The 27,024-nt window shown below is 40.3% G+C and overlaps 1 protein-coding gene across 6 annotated transcripts in view; it reads right to left on the bottom strand.

Moving 5' to 3' along the window:
- Positions 1-27,024, bottom strand: part of LOC132815661 (zinc finger protein 385D-like) — a 377,769-nt gene that overhangs the window by 135,581 nt on the left and 215,164 nt on the right. For 3 of the 6 annotated variants that reach the window (XM_060824655.1, XM_060824656.1, XM_060824661.1), the window contains one exon: positions 23,007-23,117. The exons of 1 other annotated variant lie outside the window; for it this stretch is intronic. In XM_060824655.1, the coding sequence (XP_060680638.1) occupies positions 23,007-23,117 (111 nt within the window). Of the gene's footprint in view, positions 1-6,133; positions 6,273-23,006; positions 23,118-26,550; positions 26,604-27,024 lie in introns of those variants that run through there. 2 more of the 6 variants (XM_060824657.1, XM_060824660.1) reach the window with 2 other exon arrangements.

Genomic DNA, 27,024 nt, shown 5'->3' with positions numbered 1-27,024 from the left:
CATAGATCTGAGCATAGTCTTATTTCAGGTTCAATATGAAGAGATCAGATGTGGGGCCCATTATGCAAGTAATCTAAAGTTCTCACTGACTCAGAGCAATAATATGCTATCATTGAGAAGGAAACACTTGCAGCCACTTAAATGCATGAGAACTTCTCTGACTACACCTTAGATCTACTGTTAGGATTGAAACTGACCACAAGCCAGTCATAACTTCATCAACCAAAACAAAATCCAGAATCCAGAGATGTCAATTGTGGCTGACAGCGGATGACATAAAACCATGCAGTCCTTACAGTATGGAACGATGCTCTTTGGTCCATCATGGTCATGCCAGACATGAGACACGGATCTATTTTAATCCCATTTTCAGCCCATTCCCTCCCTAAGGGCATTGTGAGTCAAGTTATATTGCAGGGACTGCAGCAGTTCAAGAAGGTAGATCACCACCACCTTCTCAGTGCCCACATCCAAGAAGTGAAAAAGAAAAAATCTTGGGCAATAGTCCTGTACACTTTAGAGTTTTAAGTACTCATCTGAGTAGCTCTTGCATGTCTTGAAGTTTCATGCCTGTACCACATTTATCAGGCAGTGAGTTCCAATTTCCCCCCAACTTTCTGGGTGAAAAGATGTTTTCTTCAAATCCCTTTTAAACCTTCTGTGCCTGACCTTTAAATTGTTTCACTGGTTAATGGCCCCTTGACTAAAGGGAAGGGTTTTTCCTATATACCCTATCTATGCTCCTCAGAACTTTATATACCTTAATCAGATCCCCCCTCAACCTTCTAATGAAAACAACCCCAGCCTATCTGGAATCTCTTTATAGCTGAATTCCTCCAGCCCAAGCAACATTATAGTAATTGCTTACCTTCTCTAGTGCAATCACATTCTTCCTACTATGTGGAGACCAGAACTGTGCACACTATTCCAGCTATGGCTTAACTAACATTCATAGAATCACTAAGTTCAGGAACAAGCCATTCAGCCCACTGAGTCCACACTGGCCTTCTGAAGAGTATCCGATCCAGACCCAACCTATCCCTATAACCCCACACTGCCCATGGCTAATTCACCTAGCCTGCACTCTCGTGGACATTATGGGTAATTGAGCATGGCCAATCCACATCACCTGCATACCTTTTGGACTGTGGGAATAAACTGACCATTCAGTGGAAACCCATGCAGACACAGGGAGAATGTGTAATCTTCAAACATCTGAGGGTGAAATCGAACCCTGGTCGCTGGCTTTGTGAGGCAACAGTGTTAAACCACTGAGTCATTGTGCTGTCCCTCATACATGCATCACATTATATGCAGTTCCACCATAATCTCTTTGCCTTGTATGCAATGCCTTGACTAACAAAAGACAATCTATCCCCATACGCCTTCCTGAGCACCTTGTCTACCTGTCCTCTACCTTCAAAGGTCTATGGAGATGGCTCCTCTGACCTTCCTTCTTTTCTCAGGTTCTACCATTCAATGGGCACTCCCTTGCCTTGTTAAGGCTCCCAAGATGCATCATCTCAAATTTTTCAGCAATTAACTCCATCTCCCATTGTTCTGGCCCATCTGCCCAGTCCATCCATAGTTTGTCCTGTACACTGAGGCTTTCCTCCTTGCTATTTAACATATTGGCAATTTTGCAAGGAATATGCACAAGGGAAATACCTAGTAAATACAAACACTTGGCACCAAGCATTATAATATTTTGGGAGAGAAAAAAAACAAGTAATCTGGAGAGCATGGAACAACATTTCAGATTGTGAGTTAACAGAGGGATTTAGCAGTTCAAAAGCATAATACAAATTGTGTCTCAAATAATTATTCAAATTAACACAAACTGTGAATGCAGAAGTTAAGATCATTAAAAAGGCAAGTTGAATTTTAATAATTAAAATTGAATACGTATTGGGAGAATGATACATAATACAGGAAGAAAGTGGGTAAATGGTTTTGTTTTTGAATTCTTAAACAAACAGCTAATCAAAGAGCTGAATGTCTTCCATCTGTGCCATAAACTTTTTGTGGTTCTTTTGTTCTTTGTAAGACATGAATATTGCACAGCACAGGAAATATTTCGTCATGAAAGAATGCAATGACTAAAATGAATGAAATAGACTTACTAGAACAAACACAAACATTGAAGCACAGATGTAGCAATTTTTGGAAGTGAGAACAATAGGATTATGTAACCTTTCTAGCCAGGTCAAAATTAGAAGGAGAATCCATTGCATTTATGGAGACACAAACCTCAATTTCCTTTGAGGTCTGCATTCAACAGTTACTTCCCATACATGATGCCAGAAGCTAGCTTAGATCGACGATTGTTCGAGTAATCTGCTGCAGAGTATCTGGCAATAATAGTGATGTATTTAATACTGACCTGAGTTGCATAAGTCAAGGAAACATCCCTCATGAATGCTCTGACCTTTGTTGTGAACTGAAGTCGCCAAATTGCAGTTGTGGCTTTTTTTTTTAAACAGTTTAATTCAAGATTTATACCTCTTGGTATGAAGCACATCCTAATAACTCTTTTCAAACATTTTGTCATACAAATTTTAGCATTTGGATCTAATTGCTTGATATATTGTGAGAAAGATTCAGGTTTATTTTATTGAATTATATTATTGTATAAGCAGAAGACTGAATAATAGAAATCTAAAGTCAAAATAGAAAACACTGGAAATACTCAACAATTTAAGCAGCGTCTTTTCTGCATTCCAGATGGTATTTCAGATGGTAATAATGTTCTTTCCTCAATTCCCTGCCTCTCTGCCTTTTTGTTCACTCACAAGATGTAGGCATCACTGGCTGAGCCAGCATTTATTGCCCATTCCTTGTTGTTTCTAGAGAAGGTGTTGGTTTAAACCAGTTAGCCCTCTAGAGTTTTCTTGTTGCGATGGAAGATAATCAACTTTTAATGCTAACTTGTTTTTCAACTTCTCCAATAATGGTGGCTGAGTTGCTAAGCATTTCTAAAATTATATTTATATTCTTTTACTGCACGCTGTTTCCATGTTGTATCGCACCTGCTTTTCAGAAGCAATGCAGTCTGACAAATTAGGAACTTGAGACTGATTTCATCATTATATTTGTATGTACAGCTTAGGTACTGTCTGAGCAGAATTTGACAAACCCTCATTAAAGACTTTGCAGGTGAAATGGAGGCTGGTATAAAATGCTGCCCTCGCCCTTCCCACCATCAAACAACTGGCAATAAGTTTATGTATGGCAGGCAAGACCTAGGGCAATCTGCCTACCTCACCACAACTGAAGTAGTCATTTACTTACTGCAATATTTTGGCCAGCAGTTGGCAGTCAGGGTTGGGAGGGAGTGCTTTTGGTATTGCCCTGATTTTCACAACTGGCACCTCATGGTGCTAGCACATGGTTCAGAATAAGGGTTGTTCTCCATCACCAATCCTCCATTATCTATATTTTGTCAAGGGCCTGTCTCATGATCTGCAGTGAAGAATATACCACTGCAGTATCTTGACTGAAGACACATTGCTCTCAGTTAACAAGGTGGGTTGTTGAATCATACCAGTAAGAGAAACAACATACAAGTTGACATAATTACTCAGACTCTTGGGAGCTGTACCAAATACATTTGCTCTCTATGGAAGTAATTGCATAACTCCTTGTCTCCATTCACAGATTCTGTGATATCAAAAGAATTGATGGAGCTGAATGTAACATGAACATCATCAGCTTTAATCACAAATTGTAATCATTGTAGGTTAGCCTCCTTGGGTCTTGGATGGGAAACTAGCATGTCCTCCATTAAAGCTACACTTTTGATGTCCTTTCAAAAGTTACGCCTCTGGGTGTCTTCTCTCACCCACTCTTTGAAACAGGACTCCAGCCCCTCGTGCACTCTCACTCATAAATCTTCCCTCCTGGCCTCTGGCCAAAGGACCATGACAGTGAACCATGTGAATGGGGTCTATTGAAATGCCTTCTCAGTCTTTTTCCACACTTATCAAATCCATGTTGTTTCTCCTGTCCAAATGCACCAATGGAACTTTATAAGGGAGTTGAGTTTTAACCAGTAAAGTTAGATGGGCCATTAAAGTTGAATAAAGTCCTAGATCAACTTCAAGAGTCAATCTCAAAGCTGAAAATCTCAAGTGCTTTCTCATGGTAATGATAACTGATTCATTTCTGACCATTGAGACATCTGTGAATTACTTAATTGCGAGAGAAATTTGTGAAGGTGCTCACAGGAATGTGATGTGCTGTAAAAAGCTCAACTATGTCATGAAGCACAGATCTAATAGTGTGATGGTGACAAATTACAGGAATATTTCACACACAGAAATAAACTGAGTACAGATCAAGGCTGCCTTCTATGTGGGTTTAAGTCTCATCATTCCACCAAGTTTTAAAGATAGATTGTAAAACAGACTTAAACAAAAGAACACAGGAGACCTCTGTTAAAAAACAATAGCGTGAAGCTAGTTTTTGGTGTCTAAAAGTAGATAGAAAATTTGAAGAATTGTTGAAAATCTATGAAGTATGTCTCAGAGTTGCAAATGTTCCAGCATTGTTCCGTCAAAACCACAGAAACTGTGGAAATGAGTACATGCTGACCTCTTTGAATTTAAAGGCAAACTGTATTTTATTTTAATTGATAGCCATGACAAGTGAATAAATGTACCAAAAACTACACATGCCAAGACAATGGAACATTCGAGTAGTTAGTTTGCAATTATGGGTTATTGGAGGTGTTGGTGTCAGATTATGGTCCACTGTTTACATCAGGAAAGTTTGAAGTATTTCTGATTAAGATTGTGAAGATGTCTTTTCATAAATATTTGCTAGGAGACAGCTAGGCAGTAAGATTCATATTTTTATTTAAAACAGGCTGAACAGTTTCCTGTTTTCCTTACATACCCCATTGTCTGTAGCAGGTTGCACTCTGAGGACAAGATTTTATATTTCTTAAACTCGGCATCAATAGCATGTGAAGTGTGAAGATGAGTCACGATGCATCACTTAATGCTGGTCCAAGGACATGATTAAAAGCCACTGAGGTGATAAGAAGTCTGTAATTTGAATTGTTTCTAAGAGGCTATGTGAATTTATAATCTCATGAAGATTGGAACTCCATCAGTGTTACGTCGATTGGTCACATGAAAGAGCAAACCTGACAAAGAGAGATCACGATAAACCCATACAGAGCAAATTCCTCTGATGGTCCAAAGTGAACATCAGAAACAAGGTGAAAGGCAGAAAGAAACTGAAGCTTTGCTTGTATTACAAAACTCACTAGTAAACTGAGCCAGGAGCTTTGATGAAGACAAACCAATTAATGTCACAGCCTCAAACATTAATTGGAGCTCATAGTTATAGTCTTTGTTAGACACAGTGATATTGAGAAAGCAAACTGAAGCTAATAGAAATACAGACAGAAGAAGAACGAAGCTGAATAGGTTACTAGCATGTAAAGAAGACAGAGACTACCTTCTTTTTGTTATTTTGTGTCAAAACATATTTTTGTTAAAGATATTCTGGCATTAAGAAATCATTCTTTAACATATAAATCATTCTGACAACGTTGGTCACATATATTTTAGTTCCGATTGTAGTAACAACAAAAATGCAAACCAACCCGATAACTTTAGCTAATGATTATATTGGTTTAGGCACATTGGCCCAATCTTCAAAAATCAAGAGTGGCGAAATGTGGACTTAAGTCTGTGATACATATAGGGAATGATCAGAAGTCCTGAGACATGCACAAGCACGCTAATTGCGTGCAAACATTGAAATTCCAGATGGCAGATACTATTTAAATGTTTCTTACACTGATCTCAGTGAGAGACACTTGGGCAAGGTAAGCGCTACTTACCCAGATACTTACGCTAAAACTGTTAAACAGTTTAATTTCTGTTAATTATTAAGAACGTAATTCAGCTCACCACCTCCCACATCTCCCAACCCAAGACCACTCAACACTGACACCCATCCAATGCAACTACTCTACCCTCCTCGACTCACTCATCTACCCACACAATAACACAATCACTCACCCAACAACTTGCTGACACCAGTCACTCAATCACATACAGCACTCAATCATTCACCCACTCACTCACCTACTGACAAACTATAGACCATTAAAACTTACCTGAACATGGCAGCAAATGTGAGAAGGAGATGTGTCCTGTGCACTGCTCTTCTTCACCTGTCCCTCTTGTGCTCACCGCTCTTCCCCTTGAAAGGCTGTGCTGATGCTTCGCTGCTGCAGCCAGGATCAGAAGTCCTAGCTGGAAGAATGCAGAAAGGTTGGGGCTCAGAGATCTTCACAGGCAGCAACAATTTGCACACCATCACCGCTGACTGGAAGATGTGGGCCAATGCATATTGGGAAATTATGTACACACTTAACATACAAGTTTTTTTTTAAATGTGGGGTTGGAGGGCAATATATTTTAAATATCTGAGCATTTTGCTATATTGCCTTCTCTGTTGCAGGGATGTAAATAAAAATAATTCAGGAATAGTTGTCTACACTCGAGGATCCATTAATCTTGCTCAGAGTAGTATCCAACATAGTCTCAGTAATGGCTATGGCTCCCAGTGGTGTTATGGGAGAGTTACCAGGCAATCAGCACCTTTATGTGGGAGAATTTCCTCCCAAAAGTGAGTGGAAAATATGCCTCCATATAATTAATGCCTCGTAGAGAATGACCTTCCTGTGGAGCAATGGTGAGGGTGGGGATGCATTCTCTATTGGTTTTTTAGGTGGAAGATAATTTGTCAACTGAGCTGACAGCTCACTATCAGTCCTACTTTCTCACTAAGTATCCTGCCATGCGTTCAGCCAGTAGACTAATGAAGACAAGGTGCTGTCTTCATTATAGAACAAACATAGCTGTGGAGATGATCGCATGGTGGTACTTTCACAGGACAAGTAATTCAGAGCTGCAGACAAACGCTCTGAGGACGTGCGCTTGAATTCCACCATAGCTAAATGCAATAAAATCTGGAACAATGGTGTATATGTAATCCTTGTGATTGTTGTAAAAGTCCATCTCATTTACTAATATCCTTTAGGGAAGGAAATCTGCCAATCTGAGAAGGTATTGGTTACATGTTACTCCAGACTCAGCGATGCCCTTGTAACTGCCTTGTGAATTGGCCGAGCAAGCCACTTAGTTCAAGGGCAGTTAGGGAGGGATAACAAATGCTAGCATTACAAGCATACCAACATCACCTGCACAAAAATAAGAATGCTTTAAAAAGTAAAAATTCACACAGTAAAGTACTATGTTGCAAAATCTCATCAAATTAAATAGCTTTTAGTAGATTTTCTCATGTAAACAAAAATCAAGCAAAATGCCAACATATGTAAAATCTGTGTAAACTTTAAGATAACGAAGGGTTTAAGGATAATCGTAACTTTAACTGTAAGGTAATTCCTAATAGAGCCTGTTCCTGCCCAAAGAGAATGCTGTCAGTTTTTTCTTGTCAGTCTGAGCCTTGTCACATATTGTTCCTCTGGCTATGACCAAACACCCATTGTGCTGCACTGTTAAAAATGGCAATGTTTCTTATAAAATTGCCCTGCTATTGATTTTTATTGAGAGAATAGAATAAGATTGCCTGTGATTCGCCACTGGTTGATGCGTCTGCTGAAATATACTGCCAAGTTCCACCTACAAGTAATAATTACTTGCATAAGGTGAAAAGGAAGCTGTTGCCCAGGGAATTGGCAAGAAGAGCTTTGTTTTAAAACTTAACAGGTGATGGTTTGAACATTTTGGTCAAAATTAATTATATATTAATCTCTGTGCATTTACTATTTGTTGTTCCTTTAATCCCAAGGTAGCTTTTCTGCTTTTCAGCTACACTGATGCTTTTGGATTTGGCTTTATAGAAGATGATTGCATTGCAATTCATGCTTCATTTAGTGCCAGAGGAATGTTACAGCCAGCTTTAGGCCAAAATAAAACATAACAATACGTACAATGTCTGTGACTGCTCGGCACTTTGTTCCAATAAAATATCATTTTAACATTAGTGTTGTTCAGATAGACCAGATAATGAAACAAAAAAATTATGTACTATCAGAATATAACTTCTGTTGTGCCTGAAGATAGGTCTTCAGGAGAAACAGGTGAAAATGAGCTTAATACAACCAAAAAGTAATAGATTCAGAAAATAACTGAACATTTATTTTGTTATAAAGTACACATTTCCTAATTTTTTGAACACCTCACATAATTGGTTTCCAGTGCCTTCTATACAACTGCAATAACCTGGAACCAGCTTTAAATGATGGAGATCCAAGATGGTGGCGATCCAGTAGGTCTGCCCTGTTCAGCTCTGCCAAGAAACCCAGACAAAGTGGTGCATTCATCCTCAATTTTTACCCATTGTGGTGTAAATCGCTGGTTTTAGACCCCTAGAACTGTTATTTATTAGTTTCAGTGCTCTTTTTACAGAAATGAAAATGATTCAGGGAAAAGGACCACGAGGACTGCAACAAACATGGCACTCCCCTGCAGTACCTGACACATCTGCGGTCATGGCGTCAGCCTCCATGAATGCTCCTGGGCACTTACCTGTGGAACACAGCCTGGTCTTGGAGTTCGTGAAACTCCGAGAGAAGATTGATTCAGCAATGGAGGAGACCCAGACCAGGCTGGAACTGATCTCGGCCATTCTGCAGAAGCATGAACAGGAGACCCAGTGTCTCAGGCGGCGCCTCGTGGAGGTGGAGCAGCAGGCCGCCGATGTGGAATTTTCGGAGGGCCGGGTCCAGACCCTGGAACAGCAGGTACGTGTCTTAGTCGAACAGGTCGATGACCTCGAAAATCAAAGCCGTCGGAAGAATATCAGCCTGATCGGGCCACCGGAGCAGGAAGAGGAAGGCCAACTGATCAGCTTCTTGGAGCATTGGCTCCCGCGGTCTTTGAAGCTGGAAGTCGGGGTGGACTGCGTGCAGGTCAACTGGGCCTACCGGGTCGCAGTGTGCAGGTCCAGATCAAACCAACACCCCCGCCCAGTCCTAGTGAGACTCCAGCATTATAGAGATAAACAAATGATGCTGTAAACCTCTAGAGCACTGGGGAAGGATCCCCAGGCTATGGTATATAAAGAATCACCAATTATGTTCTTTCAAGACTTCTCTGCGGCCATGATCTGTAAGAGGAAGGCATTTGATGAGGTAAAACGGAGGCTGAGGGTCTTGAATATTCAAGACTCTGTAAGATGTCCAACAATATTACGTTTCAGCCACAGAGGGTCCATGTTTAATTTTGATTCACCAGAAAAGGCAAAGGACTTCCTAGACAACTTAAAATAGACCGGCTGGCTCAAATAATATGGACAATCGTATTCCCTTCATTTTGTCTGTAGTTTACCTGGTTTTGTCTTTTTAATATGTGGGAGTCTTCTTTTCTTCTCTTCCTCTTTCTTACTCCTCTCCTTTCCTTCTCCCCTCCCATTAGCCTTTATTTTCCATCATTCTTTTTTCCGTTTTTTTTTAAGTACGGGTGGGGGGAGGGGTTTCCTTTTCATTTCATCAGTACTGCCTCAGGTCAAAGTATGGATTGGATGGGGTGAGTGCCCACTTTTAATATTCTTGTTGTAAGATGTGCATGACTTTAATATACTTTGTTTTGTTGGGGTCTGGGGAGCGGCTTCAGCTAGAAGGAGCTATGGAGGGAGTTAGTGGGTAGTATGAGTGCCCCCTGTGGTGTTATTTGTGTTATATGTTGTACAAGTAGTTGTTAGAAGTTTTGATTTGGTAGTTTTTGTAGTTGTATTTTCAAGTTTAGACAAACTGTTTACTGTTTTCACTCGGCACGCTATGCGTGGGGTTCTTCTTCCCATGGGCTCATTTGCTGCTTCGGATGGCTGTGGCTAACCATTCTTTTAAATGGTGCACCTGGAATGTTAAGGGGAGTCATTCACCGATTAAGAGAAAAAAGATACTATCAAGTCTTAGAAAGGAAAGACACGATGTAGCCTTGCTGCAAGAAACACATTTAACTAATAAGGAGCACTTAAAGTTACAGCAGGGAGGGTTTGGCTGGGTTTTTTTCTCATCCTTTTAATTTGAAAAGTAGTGGAGTAGTTATACTCACTCAGCAGAATCTACCATTCAGTTGTTAGACCAAGTTAAGGACGAATGTGAGCGATTTCTGATTCTTAAAGCTTTAATACATGGTGAGGAGTATGGGATCTTGAATGTGTATTGCCCCCCGAGACACCCCTCAAATTTTTAATGGATGTGCTCTCTAGGTTGATGGCCCTTGGGGCATGCCATACAATTATCGGGGGAGACTTTAACTGACCTATGGACCCCGAGGTGGATAGCATGCACAGGGGTCTCGCGGGTATTTCCCTGCAATCCAGGCAGCTGGTGGACCTGAACAGGGAGCTGGGATTGGTGGATGTTGGAGACGTATTCATGCTGAGGGTAGGGACCTCACCTTTTTTTCGAATCCACATAAGTGCTATACTAGAATTGACATGTTTTTTGCCCCACTGCCCTTTTTGAACTCGATGCTATTCTGCAGAATTGGGAACATAGCCAGTTTTGACATGCGGCAGCATACATGGAGGGTAAGGCCAGTGGCGATGGGACAGGCTCACGGCACTGATGCATTGATCTTTCCTCCTGAAGGATAGCAAGTTAATTGAGTATTTTACATGGGAGTTTAAAATTTTCTGGGACATTAATTCAGGGACAGCCAGTATTCCGTCATGCTCTGGGAGACTGCCAAGGCCTATGCAAGGGGTTTGATTATTTCTTATTCTGCAACCCGGAAGTGGCAGAGGAGAGAGCAACAGTGTATGCTCGAGGCTCCCCTGACAGCAGCTGAGACAACATACTTTGACAGACCATCTGTAACCAAATTGCAGGAGATTACAGCCCTCAGGGCTACTTTGAATGCTGCGCTCACCCAGACACCAAAGAGGGAGATCTCCTTCGTGAAACAGGTTATTCGAGTATGGTGCTAAACTAGGTAGGTATTTGACATACTTGACCAGGAAGAAGAGTGTCCCCCAATCTATCACAGCCATTAGAGAAGGTACGGGTACTAACACCTGTAATCCCCAAAAGATTAATGCAGCATTCAGGAAGTTCTGCCCTGGGTTGTACTGGTCGGAGGGCTATGAGGACAGATTGGTGTAGATGGAGTCCTTTTTTAAGATCTTGGACCTTCCAGATGTAACTTTTGAATGCCCAGCAGAAAGTATAATAAAGGTTCCCCAGTCTGACTTGTGGATTGAAGAGAGACTGAGCACCGTGGAGCTCTATGATGAGAAGAATGATTGATCGGATTGATACCTTAAGAAGCTTGACAAAGTAGGTTCAAAGGAAATGTTTTCTCTGTTTGGGGAATCTCAAAAATGGGACCATAGTCTCAGGATAAGGGGCTGCCTCCTCAGACTGAGATGTGAAGTTTCTTCATTCACCCCAGATGTTGGACAATGCTCAGTGATAAATCATCTTCAAGGCCGGTAGATTTTTAGGTACCAGGGAAGATAGAGGACTTAAAGATACTAAAAGAGTATAGAATTGATGCTGAAGATCAGCCAACATCTTGTCGATGGTGCAACAGGTTCAATGAGTTAATAGCCTTCTTCAGTTATTTCTTAGGTTCATGCATGGCTCTGGGTAAAAATGAGGTCAGTGAGACTTATTGAATAGCTATTTCTAAGAACAGTCTCCTTCTATATTGGAATGGACTATGTTATTGTGAATATGCACTCCACATTATTTGAAATCCAATAGATGTTTTTGCTGTGTTTCAAAAACAAATTAAAACAAAATTCGAGCATCTCCAGCCTAAATTATTCATTCTTGAATGTTACATTCTAACTTTGCATCATTTCAAAATATCATGTTTCTGAGACTATTTGTAAAAAGTGGATCCAGATTGAAACTAAGAAATAAAATTAATGTTCTTCTTCACACAATGAGTGATACAGAAGGAGATCAACTTCAGGTCGGGTAATGGAGATAAACTACAAAAGTCACTTAAAATGTATCTGCGTATATGATCGGAGCTGTAGGATATTTTCTGACTGATAACTTAAGATAGGTGGAATGACCTGGTTAATTTGTAATTATCTTGTAATACTTTTGAACTCCATCTGTACTTTTCCTTAAAATACTCAATGCTATTTCTAACCAGATATGTAAACAACTGTTCCTTAATCAATGTAGCATTAGACCTTGCACTTACTTTCACCAAACCAATTGATATTTATATAATGATTTAAGCTCTTTAGAGATTCAGGTTACTATTTTTGTGTAGCATGATACAACCACGATGAAACTAACTTAAATGAATACTTTATGGTTTCTTCATTAATTCTAACATATCCTATTGAATTAGATTATAAAGTCCATTTGAAATGAGAAATGACCATTTAAGTCATCAGCTGCATTCTCCCCACCAGCAATGCAATCTTTATCCTTTTTTGGATACAATTCAACCTCCGAATATCCTGAAGGAAGCAACTAATCAAAAACTAAAGATAAAGTCAACACATTTCTGATAAATTTTGCTTTGTCCCTCAGTAGTAAACAAAGTGATCTAGAATATTGAAGTGGCAATTTATGAAGGGCAACTCCCTATCCTCTTTTATAACTTTGGAGATGAGCCTCAGAAGTCTCCAAAAATGTGTAAATGCCAAGAGTCAGTAGGCAGGCAGATCAAGCCACGCAATTCAAACAGTACGACTTGTTCACTTGTGTGTGCTTGTGTGTGACTGGCTACTCCTTCAGAATTTAACTCAGAGTTATTTAAATATCCAGTTATCGTCAATGCCCCAGCATTGAAAGGAAGAATTCACGCTCATTTCTTTCTACAAAATATCCACATTTTCGCAAGTTTCAAATTCACAGAAAGTTAAGGGCACATCTATGAAACAGCTTAATATATTCAAGTTCAATATCTCAGGTGACGCAGCAGAAAAGTTCCAAACACCATGTCAGCGTGGGTTTCCTCTGGGTGCTCCGGTTTCCTCCCACAGTCCAAAGATGTGCAGGTCAGGTGAATTGGCTATGCTAAATTGCCTATAGGTTAGGTGCATTAGTCAGAGGGAAAGGGGCTGAAAATGTGTTGCTGGAAAAGCGCAGCAGGTCAGGCAGCATCCAAGGAGCAGGAGAATCGACGTTTCGGGCATGAGCCCTTCTTCAGGAATGATTCCTGAAGAAAGACTCATGTCCGAAACGTCGATTCTCCTGCTCCTTGGATGCTGCCTGACCTGCTGCACTTTTCCAGCAACACATTTTCAGCTCTGATCTCCAGCATCTGCAGCCCTCACTTTCTTCTCAGAGAGAAATAGGTCTGGGTGGGTTACTCTTCGGAGGATTGGTGTGGACTTGTTGGGCCGAAGGGCCTGTTTCCACACAGTAGGGAGTCTAATCTAATAAGACATAGGTTTACATATAATTCCCTCAACAGAGCATCAACTTGATCTATATAGAATTGATCTATGATCACCTTCACAATACAAAAGCTAACCGGATAAGGATCATTAAATAAAAGGAAAAATCCCTCCCATGTGGAATAGTTCTCCTTATCAATTTCATAATACATCAGGAAATATCTCCTTGGATTTAGAATCTGAACCTAGAAACTATTAGAAAGCATTGTAGGTCAGTTGCACATATGTAAAGAAACACCCCTGTTTAATCATCAGGCATATTTGCCCAATTTGTTACAATTTATACTGTTTACCAGCACAAATCAAAACTAATAACACTGGCCAAGAAGTTTCGGAGATTCTGCATGATTGCTCTTTTAGTCAGAAGATAGCAAGGCCCATTTCTGTTATAAGTCGAGAGTGTGGTGCTGGAAAAGCACAGCATCCGAAGAGCAGGAGAATTGAGCTTTCGGGCAATGAGGTGTAATCTCCAGCATCTGCAGTCCTCACTTTCACCCAGTTCTGTTATAAATCAGGCCTTTAATTGATCTAGCTGCATCAGTGACAATGTGCTAATTAATAGCCCAGGATACAGGGATCATGCTTCTAGTCAGAAAGGACAACATCATGTAGCTCATAGTTAAGTCTTAGAATTGTAGAATTATACAGTAAAGAAGAGGCCCTTCAGTCCATCAGCTCTGTACTACTGAAACTACACTAAATCTACAGCAGGCCCACTTTCCAGCACTTGGCTCATCGCCTTGAATGTTGCCAAATTTCAAGTGCTCAACCAAGTACTTTTCAAGATTAGAAGGTTACTTGCATCTACCACCCACCCAGGAAGTTCATTCTGGGCTCCTAACACCCTCTAGATAAAAGTATTTCCATATCTCCTTTCTAAACCTCCTGCTTTTCACATTAAAAGTGTGTCCCTTGTTATTGACCCTGAAACTAAAGTGAACAGTTATTTTCTAGCGATCTTTTCAATACCCCTCATAATCTTATACTTCTCTATCAAATCTCTCTCAACTTTTTATGCCTTCAAGAAAACTTGTCCAGCTTCTCTCCATGGCTAAACTGTTCCATCTGTGGCAACATCCTGGTGAATCTCCAGTGTGGTCACATCCTTCCTATAGTGTGAGCAGTGCCCAGAACTGCACACATTACTCTGGATGCAGCCTAACCACAGTTCCAATTATAACCTGTCTGTTTTTGTAAGGCAAGTGTTCTGAACGCCTTCAACTGCCACTTTGAGGAATCAGTGAACAAACACTCCAAGATCCCTCCATTCGTTTGAGGTTCCTAGTATCCTTTCATTCTTTGAGTGCTCCCTTGTCATGTCCCTTCTTCCAAAGTAGATCACTTCACACTTATCAGGGTTAAACCCCGTATGTCATTGATCTGCGCATCCTTCTGTAACTTAAGACCATCATCGCCACTGTCACGCTGGCCAGTCTTCATGTCATCTGCAAACCTAGCTATCACTCCCCACCACCACATCCTCATCGACATCATTGAGATATATCACAAACAATAAAGGGACCCAATAGAGATCCCCGTGGTCTGCCACTGGATACCAGCCTCCAGTCCTGCAATCTGCCTGTCTCCTCCACAAAGCCAGTTTTAGATCCAACATACCATGTTACCCTGGATCCCATGAGTTTTTAACCTTCTTTATCAATCTCCCACATGGGACTTGTCAAAGGCCATGCTGAAATCAATATAAACTAGATAAACTGCACCAATTTCATCTAAAATCTGGTCATCTCCTCAGAAAATTCAACAAGATTCATTAGGTGTGATCTAACGAATGTTTGACAGTCCCTGATCAAACCTTGCCTGTCCAAGTGGACATTAATTCTCTTTTTCAGACTTTCCCTACCGATGATGTCAGACACTCTAGTCTATAATGGTCTGGTTTATTTCTATCACCTTTGTTATAATGTGAAACCACATCAGCTGTGCTTCAGTCCCCTGATACGCCTCCTGTGCCCAGAGAGGAATTCAAACTTCGGAGAAAAGAAATGGCAGTTACAAATATTCTTGGAGTCATTGAAGGTTTCAAAAGGAAGTCAAATCCTTTGCAGGCATTATAAATGCTAAACACAGAGAGGGTTAAGATGTGACAGACAAATACAAAAGGAAAAGAATCTCATTGTGCAGATATCTCTGGCAGGTGAGAGAGAGAAAAAAACTAGCATCCCTGATTGATTGTTGCTTAAGTGGAGATGGCATTGTGTGAGTAAGTTGGAAAAGAAACATCCTCTGAGTGGTCAATCACAGTACCTGCATCACAACTTGCTTAGAGGAAGGTAGAGACAAGCTTGGCATAGTGGCAGCAGTTGAGCAACTGTCCTAGCTGCAGGTGGAACACTGCATTTAGTTCATTGCAGACCCAGGCCCTGTAACAAATCTCCAGGAATCATCAGAGTGGCTCAGTGGTTACCACTGCTGCCTCACAGCGCCAAGTCCTGAGTTTGATTCCAACCTTGGGTCATTGTCTATGTGGAGTTTGCACTTTCTCCCTGTGCCTGCATGGGTTTCCTCTGAGTGCTACGGGTTCTTCCCATGGTCCAAAGATGTGCAGGTTAGGCAGGTTGGCCATGCCATACTGTCCAGGGATGTGCAGATTAGGTGAGTCAGCTGTGGTTTAAAAAAATACCCATGTGGCATAATTGTGGATGGGCAGATCTGGGTGAGTTGCTCTTTGCAGACTCATTGGGCAGAATGGCCTCTTTCTGCACTATAAGAATTTATGATTCCCTCACCAGGTAGGTGCAATTATATCTTTAATTATCACTGGTATCATCTTGGATGTGGCCATTTGGAGCTTATTGATGACTGCAAAATGCTTTCACTAATGTAATACATAATATGAATGCCTAATACTGCAGGCAACGTTTCTGTATTGCTCTTCTTTGTACTAATTGGGAGAGTTGGGTGGGCACAGTGAACTTACTGTGCAGCCCAACTTGTCCGGTATCCCTGTATTAATCTTATTTCCAAAGATATCAGGTGGGAGATTCCCACTGGGAATCCCAGGGATTGCAGCACAGACATTGGGGGTACAAAAACAAAATTATTTTAAATGACATCAAAGCACACGAGAAACTAAATGCAAGCAAAATAATGCAACATAGGCAATAAAATGTTGAATAATTATTCTTTTTTGGGATTAAACTTTATGTTGTTCAGAATAACTTCAAAATCAAAACTGTATATGTTGCAAAAGGCAGACACTTTGTCACTTGAAGATGGTGATAATATTGTGTGATGGAAGGTATGTTTGACCTGATCGCTTTTGAAATTTGGAATGTTTTATTAAAGTGAGGCAGACTGATGTGCACCAATTCTATGAAGTAGGTTTTTTTTGCGAAAAAAATATGCAAATCAGATTAAAGAAATGCTCTGAATCTAGCGTTGCTCATAACCATGTGAATACAGATCCTACAGTGTTAGAGAAAAGATGTTACACTTTAGATTACTTACAGTGTGGAAACACTCCAGCCCAACAAGTCTACACCGACTCCGAAGAGCAACCCACCCAGACCCATTCCCCTACATTTACCCCTTCACCTAACACTACAGACAATTTAGCATGGCCAATTCACCTAACCTGCACATTTTTGGACTGTGGGAGGAACCGGAGCACCCGGAGGAAACCCACGCAGACACGGGAGAATGTGCAAACTCCACTCAGACAGTCGCCTGAGGCGGGAATTGAACCCGGGTCTCTGGCACTGTGAGGCAGCAGTACTAACTACTGAGCCACCATGCCACCCACTTCTGTGTTTATGATAGATAGGATAAACACATTTGGAGCCATTCACTTGGTTTTCAGCTTAGTTCAGACAAAATTAGGGATTGAGTTCAGAGGCAAGATTTAATTTCTCTACTAGAAGTCATCTAATCACAGAGTCCCTCAAGTGTGGCAGAAGGCCTTTGAAGGCCACCCCACCCAATTCCACCCCCTACCCTCTCCCTGTAACCCTGAATTTCTCATAGCGAATCCACCTAACCTGCACATCCCTGGACATTATGGGAAATTTAGCATGGCCAATCCACCTACCATGCACATCTTTGGACTGTGGGAGGAAACTGGAGCACCTGGAGGAAACCCACGCAGACACAGGGAGAATGTGCAATCTCCACTCAGAGTATGGCATCAAATGCAGATCCCTGAACTACTGTGCTTCTCCATAGCAAAAGGTGTTTAATTTGTGAATCTTCCAGGCTGGGAGAGTTTGGGTAGAAATCTGCAGGTTATTACAATTGAGAAAGTACAGACTCCTAGATTCATTCATAACAGCAGAATGTCAGAGAAGAATCATCAGATTATTTCCACCGCCATTGGGTAAAAACCTGGAAGGAGTCAGTTGAATAGAAACTGAAGAGTTGGCGGAGGGGTAGGGGGTGTGGTAATTTCTCTGTTCTTGAGTGTGCATAACATATGTTGTTTGGAAACAGATAATGTTTTTAAATTTAGTAAATGCATATGTATAAATATGGATAGAACCGGGCTTTTCTTTTGTACATACTTATGTGTAACAAAGTTATGTTCTGTTGTTAAAAACCATCTGCAGTCTTGTGTAAAAATGTTTCAGTCAGTAACCACCATGCTGGCTAACTGCAAAAATCAAAAACCTCTGACTTTACGAAGCCCAGTTTTATCCTGGAATTTGAGTTGTCCCATGATACCATCAGCTGGGATCGTAACAATTGTTATGAAGTTCCTAATTAATAGAAGGTTGGTCTTTGTCAATCAGCTGACATAGGCAGAGGATCTGCCATTGAACAGATATGGAATGTGGATCAATGTCCCTACGAGATGTCAAATATGTCTCACTTCTCTTCAACATGATAAAAAAACTCAGCATTGAAAATGAACAAATGTTTTGCATTGAAAGTAATGTTCATTTTTATGTAGTGAACATCATATAAATGTAAAACTTCATAGAATCTCAGAAGATGTGCTTTATCCATCAAGAAAACTTAACATTATATTACAGTGGTGAGCTTATCGCTCATCTATTATTCTGAGATGTAGTCTTTTGATAAATCTATCTGGCAGCATAGGTACATTTATCTCTGTCCAATTGCTTCTTTCATACACTGTACAATGCATACTGATTTGCCAAGGCATCCAGGCTGATTTACGGCTACATAAGCGCTAAAATGAAATCACATGCGGCATTTCAGTATGGCAATCTCCCAGCAGTGTGATCATAATAGGAATGAAACATATAGCCATTTGTCCTGTAGCTGATGGAGCTCTGCATTGACTATGCTACATTTTTAACCTCTGTCTGAATAAGTGATCTGAAAGCATAAATACTCATTTTTGCCACTTCTATTTCATCACAATTTGAATTCTCTTCTGTTCAAGATGGGCAGACATTTTTACAAGGCATTGGGAGTAATGTCTAGACATGGGATGGGCATTAATGTAGGTTGACAGAAGACATTATAAATCTTAGTTCTATTTTTCTTCGCCACCCAATCAGCACTACAAAATCAAGACATGACCAATGGAAGACCTCAATAAAACCATGCCAGTAGATTGGTAAATGCTGGAGGGCAGCAAAGTTTGGAGTACAATCCTGGACCAAAGTTGATTTTGTAAGTGGAACTGTACATACAACTCAATTTCCACTCAGGATACACCCATCTGTCTGTACCTCATGTGAACACCAGTGTTATCACAACCAATGAGTCATTACCTCAGCTTTTCCACAATCTCAACCACAACTGTCTTAAATTCCAGGTACAGGGCTGATTGGCAATCTTTTTATGTTAAGACTGCTACTCTTTGGAGATCAATACAATTTGTCTGAATCCACTTGTACCCTTTTGGAGACAATTATGAAATCAAAGGAAACACAATCATTGAATCAATGAATGGCTACAGTCCAGAAAGTGGACAATCAGCCATTGCATCTGTATCAAGCTCCCAAAAGCAAATTAGCTCATACCACACCCATCATCTCTCATTTACAAAGTTATTAAAAACTCCAATGGTACATTGCATTTCCAACCAAAGGAGCAGGAATACCTGGCCTCAACCAGTCCACAGCTCTGACTGCCATTTATCTCGAGAGACCAGATGAAGGTCCTAATCTTGCAAAACCACATCAAAACAAAAGAGACCTGGCTTCACTGAGGATTCTTCCCATCTGCCCTCCAAAACCGTTGGTAGGAACCAACAGAACCACTGTGCAATTTTGCTGCCAAACTTAAGCTGAGGAAGTTTACCTTTCACAGATACAGACACTATTTAAAAGTCAGCAGCAAATTCTCCTTGTCCTTTTCAACCTGTCTGAAACCATTGATATAATTAAGCACAATCTTCCAAACATCAACATTTGTCTGGTTGAGAGAATTGTCTTTGCCTGATTTCACAATTACTTATCTGGTCATAGTTGGAGAACCTCCGATAATTGCACCTTATCCCAAAACCTGTAAGGACCCATCTCCTCTCCATTAAAGTGGAATCCCTTGGACAACAGCAAAAATATAGCTCTCCTACCTGGAGTTAAGGAGGATCTCTATCTGCAACACATAAGGCAACCTCTATGCTTTCCCAAAGTGAGCACTCAAATTCCTAGCATGAATGTTCATTCAGTTTGCTGCTGCAGACTCCTATCCTCTACTCTTATTCAATGTTTTTCTATGTAATTTTGCAAATCCAATAGGAAGCATGGATATGTGACAGAGTAAGTGCCTGTGAGATCCTGGTATGTTTGGGAAGATATGTATGTAACCTTTCCTGTGGTCCCTTATAAAGAAGGTGGAGTTGTAGTAGCGATTCTTCCATCTGATTTGCTGTCTATTAACATTCAGCAGTAAGTCAAACCATAGATTAACTGTGTTATAATGTCAGCAGAACTCTTTGATTGATGTGCCACAATCATAAAGTTCATTCTTTCACTCTGGAAGATTATCCAAAGCCTGATTTACAATGTAAATGAACTAATGTAATGATGTAAAATGTGCCTCCGTTTATTGTCTGTCATTTACACAGGATCTTATTTTCATATAAATGACTCATGACTATTTTGTTTACATTCTCTCTCCAAATAACAAATTTGTTGCACTTTAAAAATAAATCAAGGACTCACTCGCGAAAATCTCATGATTCCTTCTGCAATGACTACACTTTACTTTTATAGTACTTCACAAAATCACAGAAACACAGGCGTGTTACAGCACAGAAGGCCACTCAAGACACTGTGCCTGGACCAGCTTGTTAAATCAACATTACTACCTAATGCCAATCTCTTGCTTTATCCCTGTATCATTGCACATTATTTTTATCCAATGAATCATCCCATTCCCTCTTCAATGCTTCAGGTGAAACACCCTCCACTACATTTCAAGACAGTGCATTCCATGCCTTAACCACTCGTCATGTGAAAAGAGTTTTCCACTTCACCATTGCTGCTTTTGCAGTTCACTTTAAATCAAGACCTTCTTGTTCCTGTTTTGCTAATGAGCAGGACCAGTTTCTCCCTACTTACTCTACCCATCCCTCTCAAGTTTGTAAACCTCGATCAAATCTCCTCCTAATCCTCTTCTCTTCAGGGAGAACAGTCCCAATTTCTTAAATGTACGTACATAACTGATGTTTCACATCTCTAGAACCATTCATGTGAATAACTTCTGCACTCTCTCCAATGTGTTCATGTCCTTCTTTTAATGTGATGCCAGGACAATACTCCAGATGACGTCTATTGAGTCTTGTAACATCACCATTTTGTTCTTGTCCTGTATGTCCTTAAAAAGAAGCCAATGACACTGGATGCCTTGCTTACTGCTCCCTCTAGCTATATTGCTACTTTCAAAGACCTGTGCACATGCATACCCAGGTACCTTTACTCCTACACTTCTCCTCAGAGTATAACCCCCTATTTTATATTGTCTTTCAATGTTCTTCCTACCAAAATGCAGAACCTCATTCTTCTCTGTACTGCAACTCACCTGCCCACTTCACTAACTTGTCAACATCCTTTTGGAGTTCCACACTGTCATCCTCACAGTTTACAATTCTTCTAAGTGTTGTGTCATCAGTAAACTTTGAAATTACCCCTGCACACCAAGATCTAGATCATTAACATAAATATCAAGAAAAGCAAGGGTCACAATACCAATTCCTGGGAACTCCACTCAAATCGTCCTCCAGTCCGAAAATATACATTTATCATTATTTACAAGCACTCAGCCAATTTTGTATCCATGTTGCTATTGACTCTTTTACAGTCAGAGTCACAGAGGTGTACAGCACGGAAAGAGATATCTTTCAGGCCAACTCATCTATGCCAACAGAAATCCTAAATCAATCTAGTCCCCTTTGCTAGCAGTTGGTCCACATTCCTCGACACCCTTTCTATTCATGTGCCCATCCAGTTGCCTTTTACATGTTATAATTGTACTAGCCTCCACCACTTCCTCTGGCAGTTCATTCTATGCATGCATCACCTTCTGCACGAAAAAATTGTCCCTTAGGTCCCTTACAAATCTTTCCCCTCTCACCCTAAACCTATGCCCTTTAGTTCTGGACTCCCCCACCTATCCATGCCCATTGTGATTTTATAAACTCTTCAAGATCACCCCTCAGTCTCTGAAGCACTGGGAAAACAGCCCCAGCCTGTTCAGCCTCTCCTAATACCTCAAACCCTCCAACCTGGTAACATCCTTGTAAATCTTTCCTGAACCCTTTCAAGTTTCACAACATTCTTCCAATCGGAGGGAGACAAGAATTTTCCAGCACACAATATTCTGAAAGTGGCCGAATGTAACATTTCTCATAAGTCTGTTGAGGGAGTTTAGCTTTATACATTGTCAAAACTCAAGCACAATTTTTTTCCTGTCCTTTTTAACATGTCTGAAACCACTGACATAATTGGCAATAGCAATCTTTTCAAATGCCTTAGAAGGTTCTGTTAATGTGTTTTAGTAATTCCTAAATTTAACCTTGGGTGAACTCAATTGTTTTTTTAAATGTAACTAGTGCTGAATTAAAAGACTGGTGTTTGTAGAATCTCACAGATACAATACACCTAAGACATCGCTGTGTGAACTGTACAAAGCTAGGCACTGCTACATGTTTTCTCTTCAGAGTATTTTCTAAAGCCTCCAGGTGCAACATTTTTCGCACTGGTGAGTTTGAACAACAAATCTGAACTGCAGCTCATCCATGACAGAAAGTGATAGATGACTGAGATAAGATGCTGAATGGGTCAAAAAATTCTTCATCTGCAAAATAACTGGCAATGACAACACACCAGAACGTTTCTCTCCAAGGTCCTAAATCTGAACATCACATTCACGTTGTCATAATTTCTCTATTATTTTAGTGCAGGTCATTAACAAAATAAATTAGCAGTTTTAGTGAGGCTCCAGTGTTGCAATACAAAATAACCAGATGCAACTACAGAGGAACTTGTTTCTACAACAGAGTACCAGCCATAAAATCTCTAGAACATGCCATTCCAAGTTCATGTGCCTGTAGAATGTTTGTTTTTGCCTCATGTTCATCAGGGTATTGTGTGTCATCTCTGGAGCAATTAGCTATGGGCTCAAGTGCACCTTGTCCCTTGTACACTCACATCAGAATTAAATCTTAGTTGGCAGATGTTGCATGAAATTACTTGTTTTCTTCTTGGAGGAAGAGGAACCCCAAACGTGTGATTTATCACTGCTTTCTGAACTGGGTCCATCTGTGAAAAAGGACAAGAAATTCAATTAGATTTCTTTATCTTCTTCAAAGGTCACAGCCTGACTTACTAAAATGTTGTTGTGCATTTTAAAGATGTTCATTTGCTGCACCTTTTCTCTCTGTAAATGTTCTCCTCTTTTTTCGTATATTAAACCTGATTCTGGGAATAGTTAAGTGAATCGCTTCTGGGATTTTGCTAGTGTCATTCAACGGATTGCTAGAAAAGCCAGAAGAGTTTGGCTTTTCTTTACACCCTCCCTCCAGCCAAGTGTTTCATCTTCTTTCAGCGTCTTCCCACACTGACAAGGTTTTTGCATAATGAACTGAGGACCTAGACTTGTTTGTTAACATTCTTGCATATTTAGTTGGTACTCCATTTTCCAACCAATGCTGCGCCTAACATTTTTGAATCCACGACACTTTTTTTTAAATCCAGCAAGAATAGAAGTAAAGTGAGCAATTGTAACATAATAGCTGCTTGTGGAGGGGAACAGTGAAAATGGAGAGTACCTCTGGCACAGCAGTTCACTTTTAATGTGAATCTTTTAAGCATCAGAAACAGCCAAGCTGGAGGTTGAAGCCCCAGTATTCAATGCTGATTGTTTGGCTAATTTTGGTGCAGACATATAAAGGCCCCTTTAAAAATGTCGAAAGAGAAATTATTGTGATTCAACGATCAATTGTATAGCTATTATAAATGGATACGATGTCACTGGTATCAGCCAACATTTGACCATATTATAGGTGACGGCTTTTAATTTCTGGTTTTCTTTGAAGTGATGGTTGAGAGACTTAATAGGAATTTTGATAGACTAGTCAAAAAAGACCTGGTTATGGTGTGCAATTTTAAGTCAAGGAATTGAAGATCTTTATCCAGCACACAGATTGCCAAAATTCCTTGTGACCCATTCAGTTGCTTATCACACAGCGAGCAGACTGCATAGGAAAAGATAGTCATCAACACTTTCATCACCTTGACCTGGTTAGGATGCTTCAGTGAGCTTTTATTCATTCCTACTCACTTTTGATATTTCAGCCCTTTTCTTATCCCCCATCTCCTACCAATTAAATTTAAGCCTCTCAGTCAAGGTGGAAACTGTTTCCATCTTCCTACGTAGTTCAAGTCAGGACTGCATCTTCCACCAATTTTATGCTGATGCTTTTTTTCAGTTTCAGTTTCTGGGTAGCACATCTATTCCATAATGATGTTAAAAAAGTGAAGGACAAAAGTAAAAGAAAACACCAGGGATCTTAACAGTAACAACATTCAACAGACCCAACCAATGCGGAACAGTCCAGGTAACAATTGAAATACTGAATAACCAAACAGCAAATGAAAGCCAGAGGCAGTTCATACTCAAACTGTACTGTGCAGGTCAGATCAGTTCTGGTCATTATGACAGAGGAGAAAGACATTCAAGTGTTGAAGGTAATTGATAGAAGAGTAAAAGGAATGCTACTGCATAGAATTGCTGTCTGACGCATTGTCCTGTCCTGACTGCTGGAACCACTGACATTCTTCATCTCACTATGCATAAAATAGTCAAGGAAAATATAAACGAGATAACAATAACAACTGTTATTACTCCAACATTTACTCTTTGTTTGTTCACTTTGGGGATGTGAGTATCAGTGGGAAGATCAACATTTATTTCCCATCCTTAGTTGAGGTTGGGAAGGTGCTTCAACACCTGCTTCAGCTTACCTAGTCTATGTAGTGTAGGTAGACCAGGCTGCTATTAGCAAGGGGATGCCAGAACTTCAACACTCCAACAGTGAAAGAAGAGCGACATATTTCCTAGTCATGATGGTATGGGATTTTGGAGGGAAAATTGTAGGTGGTGGTGTTCCTGAGTGTCTGCTGCCCTTCTTCTAGGTTAGGGGTTTTGGAGACGCTATTAAAAGAATCTTGGTGAATTGCTGATGTGCATTTTGTAGGTCGGACATATTGCAACTATATTGCATTCGTGGTAAAGAGAGTGAACGTTGATGACAACTTCATTACGTACCTTGGCAATAACATAAAAAACTAACTGTAACAAATGATAAAATCTTTCTCAGTCACCTTGAGTACAAAAATTTGCTCGGACTTCCTTTTCAATCACATAAGTTTAATATTCATATATAGGTTGAACAAAACTAGCCATTCAACCAGTTTAGTGCAGAGATAATTTTTAAAAATGAGAAAGAAAACACAAATTGGCAGCTTATCCCAGACGGCTGCTTAATCATCTGATCAAATTCTGTGCCAGTCCTCACTGTTAGGCAGTACTGATTGCAAATCAAACCGAAACAGAAGGGGCTTTCAGACACAGCTACGTTACAGAAATGGAGACTGATATGCAGTCAACTCATCATCAAGGTGACAGATGCTTCCTAATAAAATGAAGGAGTCCAAGGAACTCAAGCTACAACAGATGTAGCACAGGTCTGATAATGTAGAGTTTCATACAGAATCATCAAAATATTTTCCATTCTTCATCAACCTTGCATACACACATAGTCTCACTCACTCTCAACAACTAGAAATACCCAGTAGTCTGTGTGATGATAGCAGAGGGGCAGAGCATATTTTGTCCTGTGTGCATTAGGTGTTATATTTGGAAAATGGAGCAGAGAGCAATAACTCAGGGGTCTATGCTTCTTAAACATGTGCCACAATTACCTGGCAAGCCAGTCATGCAACATAGGAACGTCCATGTTTGCTTTTGACGAACTGATAGAGATTGATTACATCAGACACCGAAGAAGACTTATGCCTATGCAGCAAGACCTAGTCAATGTTCAGACTTGGGCTGAGAAGTAAGAAGTTACAAGTGCCAGGAATGAGCATCTCTTAAGTGAGAGTCTAACCATCACTTCTTGACATTCACTGTATCATCATCAATGCAAACCACTTTCAAACTCCTAGAATCACATATATATTGTGGTGACATGAGCAAATCAGAAGCTGGGTGATTCACCCTTGACAGCTACAAGTCTTTCTCATCATCTACAAAGTACTAGTCAGGAGTATGATGGAGTACTCTCAAAGTGCCTGAATGAGTACAGCTCCAACATCATGATCTTTGCTTTATTTCCAACCCATCCATTACTTTAACCTTCTAGTTTTTTTAGCATGTTACACATCCAGTCCTCCACCACTGCTGGAGACTGACTGCAATGATCTACAAGATACACTACAGCAACATGCCAAAGTTTTGCAGACACTTTGCCAATCCATGATCTCTGCCACCAGAATGGCAGTAGAATCATTGGAACACCACTTACCCAGGTCATACATTTTCCTAAGTTGCACATTGTCAGAGTCCCAGAAATCACTAATGTATCAGTACTGTTGACATATGTAGAGCACATTGATTGCAGTAATTCAGGAAGATGGCTCAACAGCATGTACTCAAGAGCAATTAGGACTGGTCAATAAATGCCCTTACCAATGATGTGCACATCCAGAGAACAAATATATCATGCTTTCAGTTAATGCCAGTTGGTCCAACTGTAGGACTGTACATCTGGGTATGGTGTTATGCTGAAACAATAAAAACTAATGAGGTTCTTTATAAATCCGATCGCACAGAGGGCTATACAGGGTATTTATTTACATACTTCAGAAACACTACATGCCAATCAGTTTAAATTGTACTGTATACTCAGGGTGGTGTCCTAGGCCCAAACATCTTCAGCTGCTTCATCAATGATCTTCCTTCCATTATAAGGTCAGAAGTTGGAACACTCACCAATGATTGCACAATGTTCAATACTATTCACAACTCCACAGCTACTGAAGCAGCCCATATCCAACTGTAGTAAGACCTAGATAAATACTAGGCTCGGGCTTAAAAGCTATAACTGACGTTCATGCCACACAATGGTTGTCTCCAATAAGAGTCAAAAAGTGTGGCACGAGA

This window comes from Hemiscyllium ocellatum, chromosome 5, assembly GCF_020745735.1.
Source record: "Hemiscyllium ocellatum isolate sHemOce1 chromosome 5, sHemOce1.pat.X.cur, whole genome shotgun sequence".
Classification (NCBI taxonomy): Eukaryota; Metazoa; Chordata; class Chondrichthyes; order Orectolobiformes; family Hemiscylliidae; genus Hemiscyllium; species Hemiscyllium ocellatum.
Note: the sequence above shows the minus strand (reverse complement) of the source record. Positions and strands in the feature narration are given on the sequence as shown.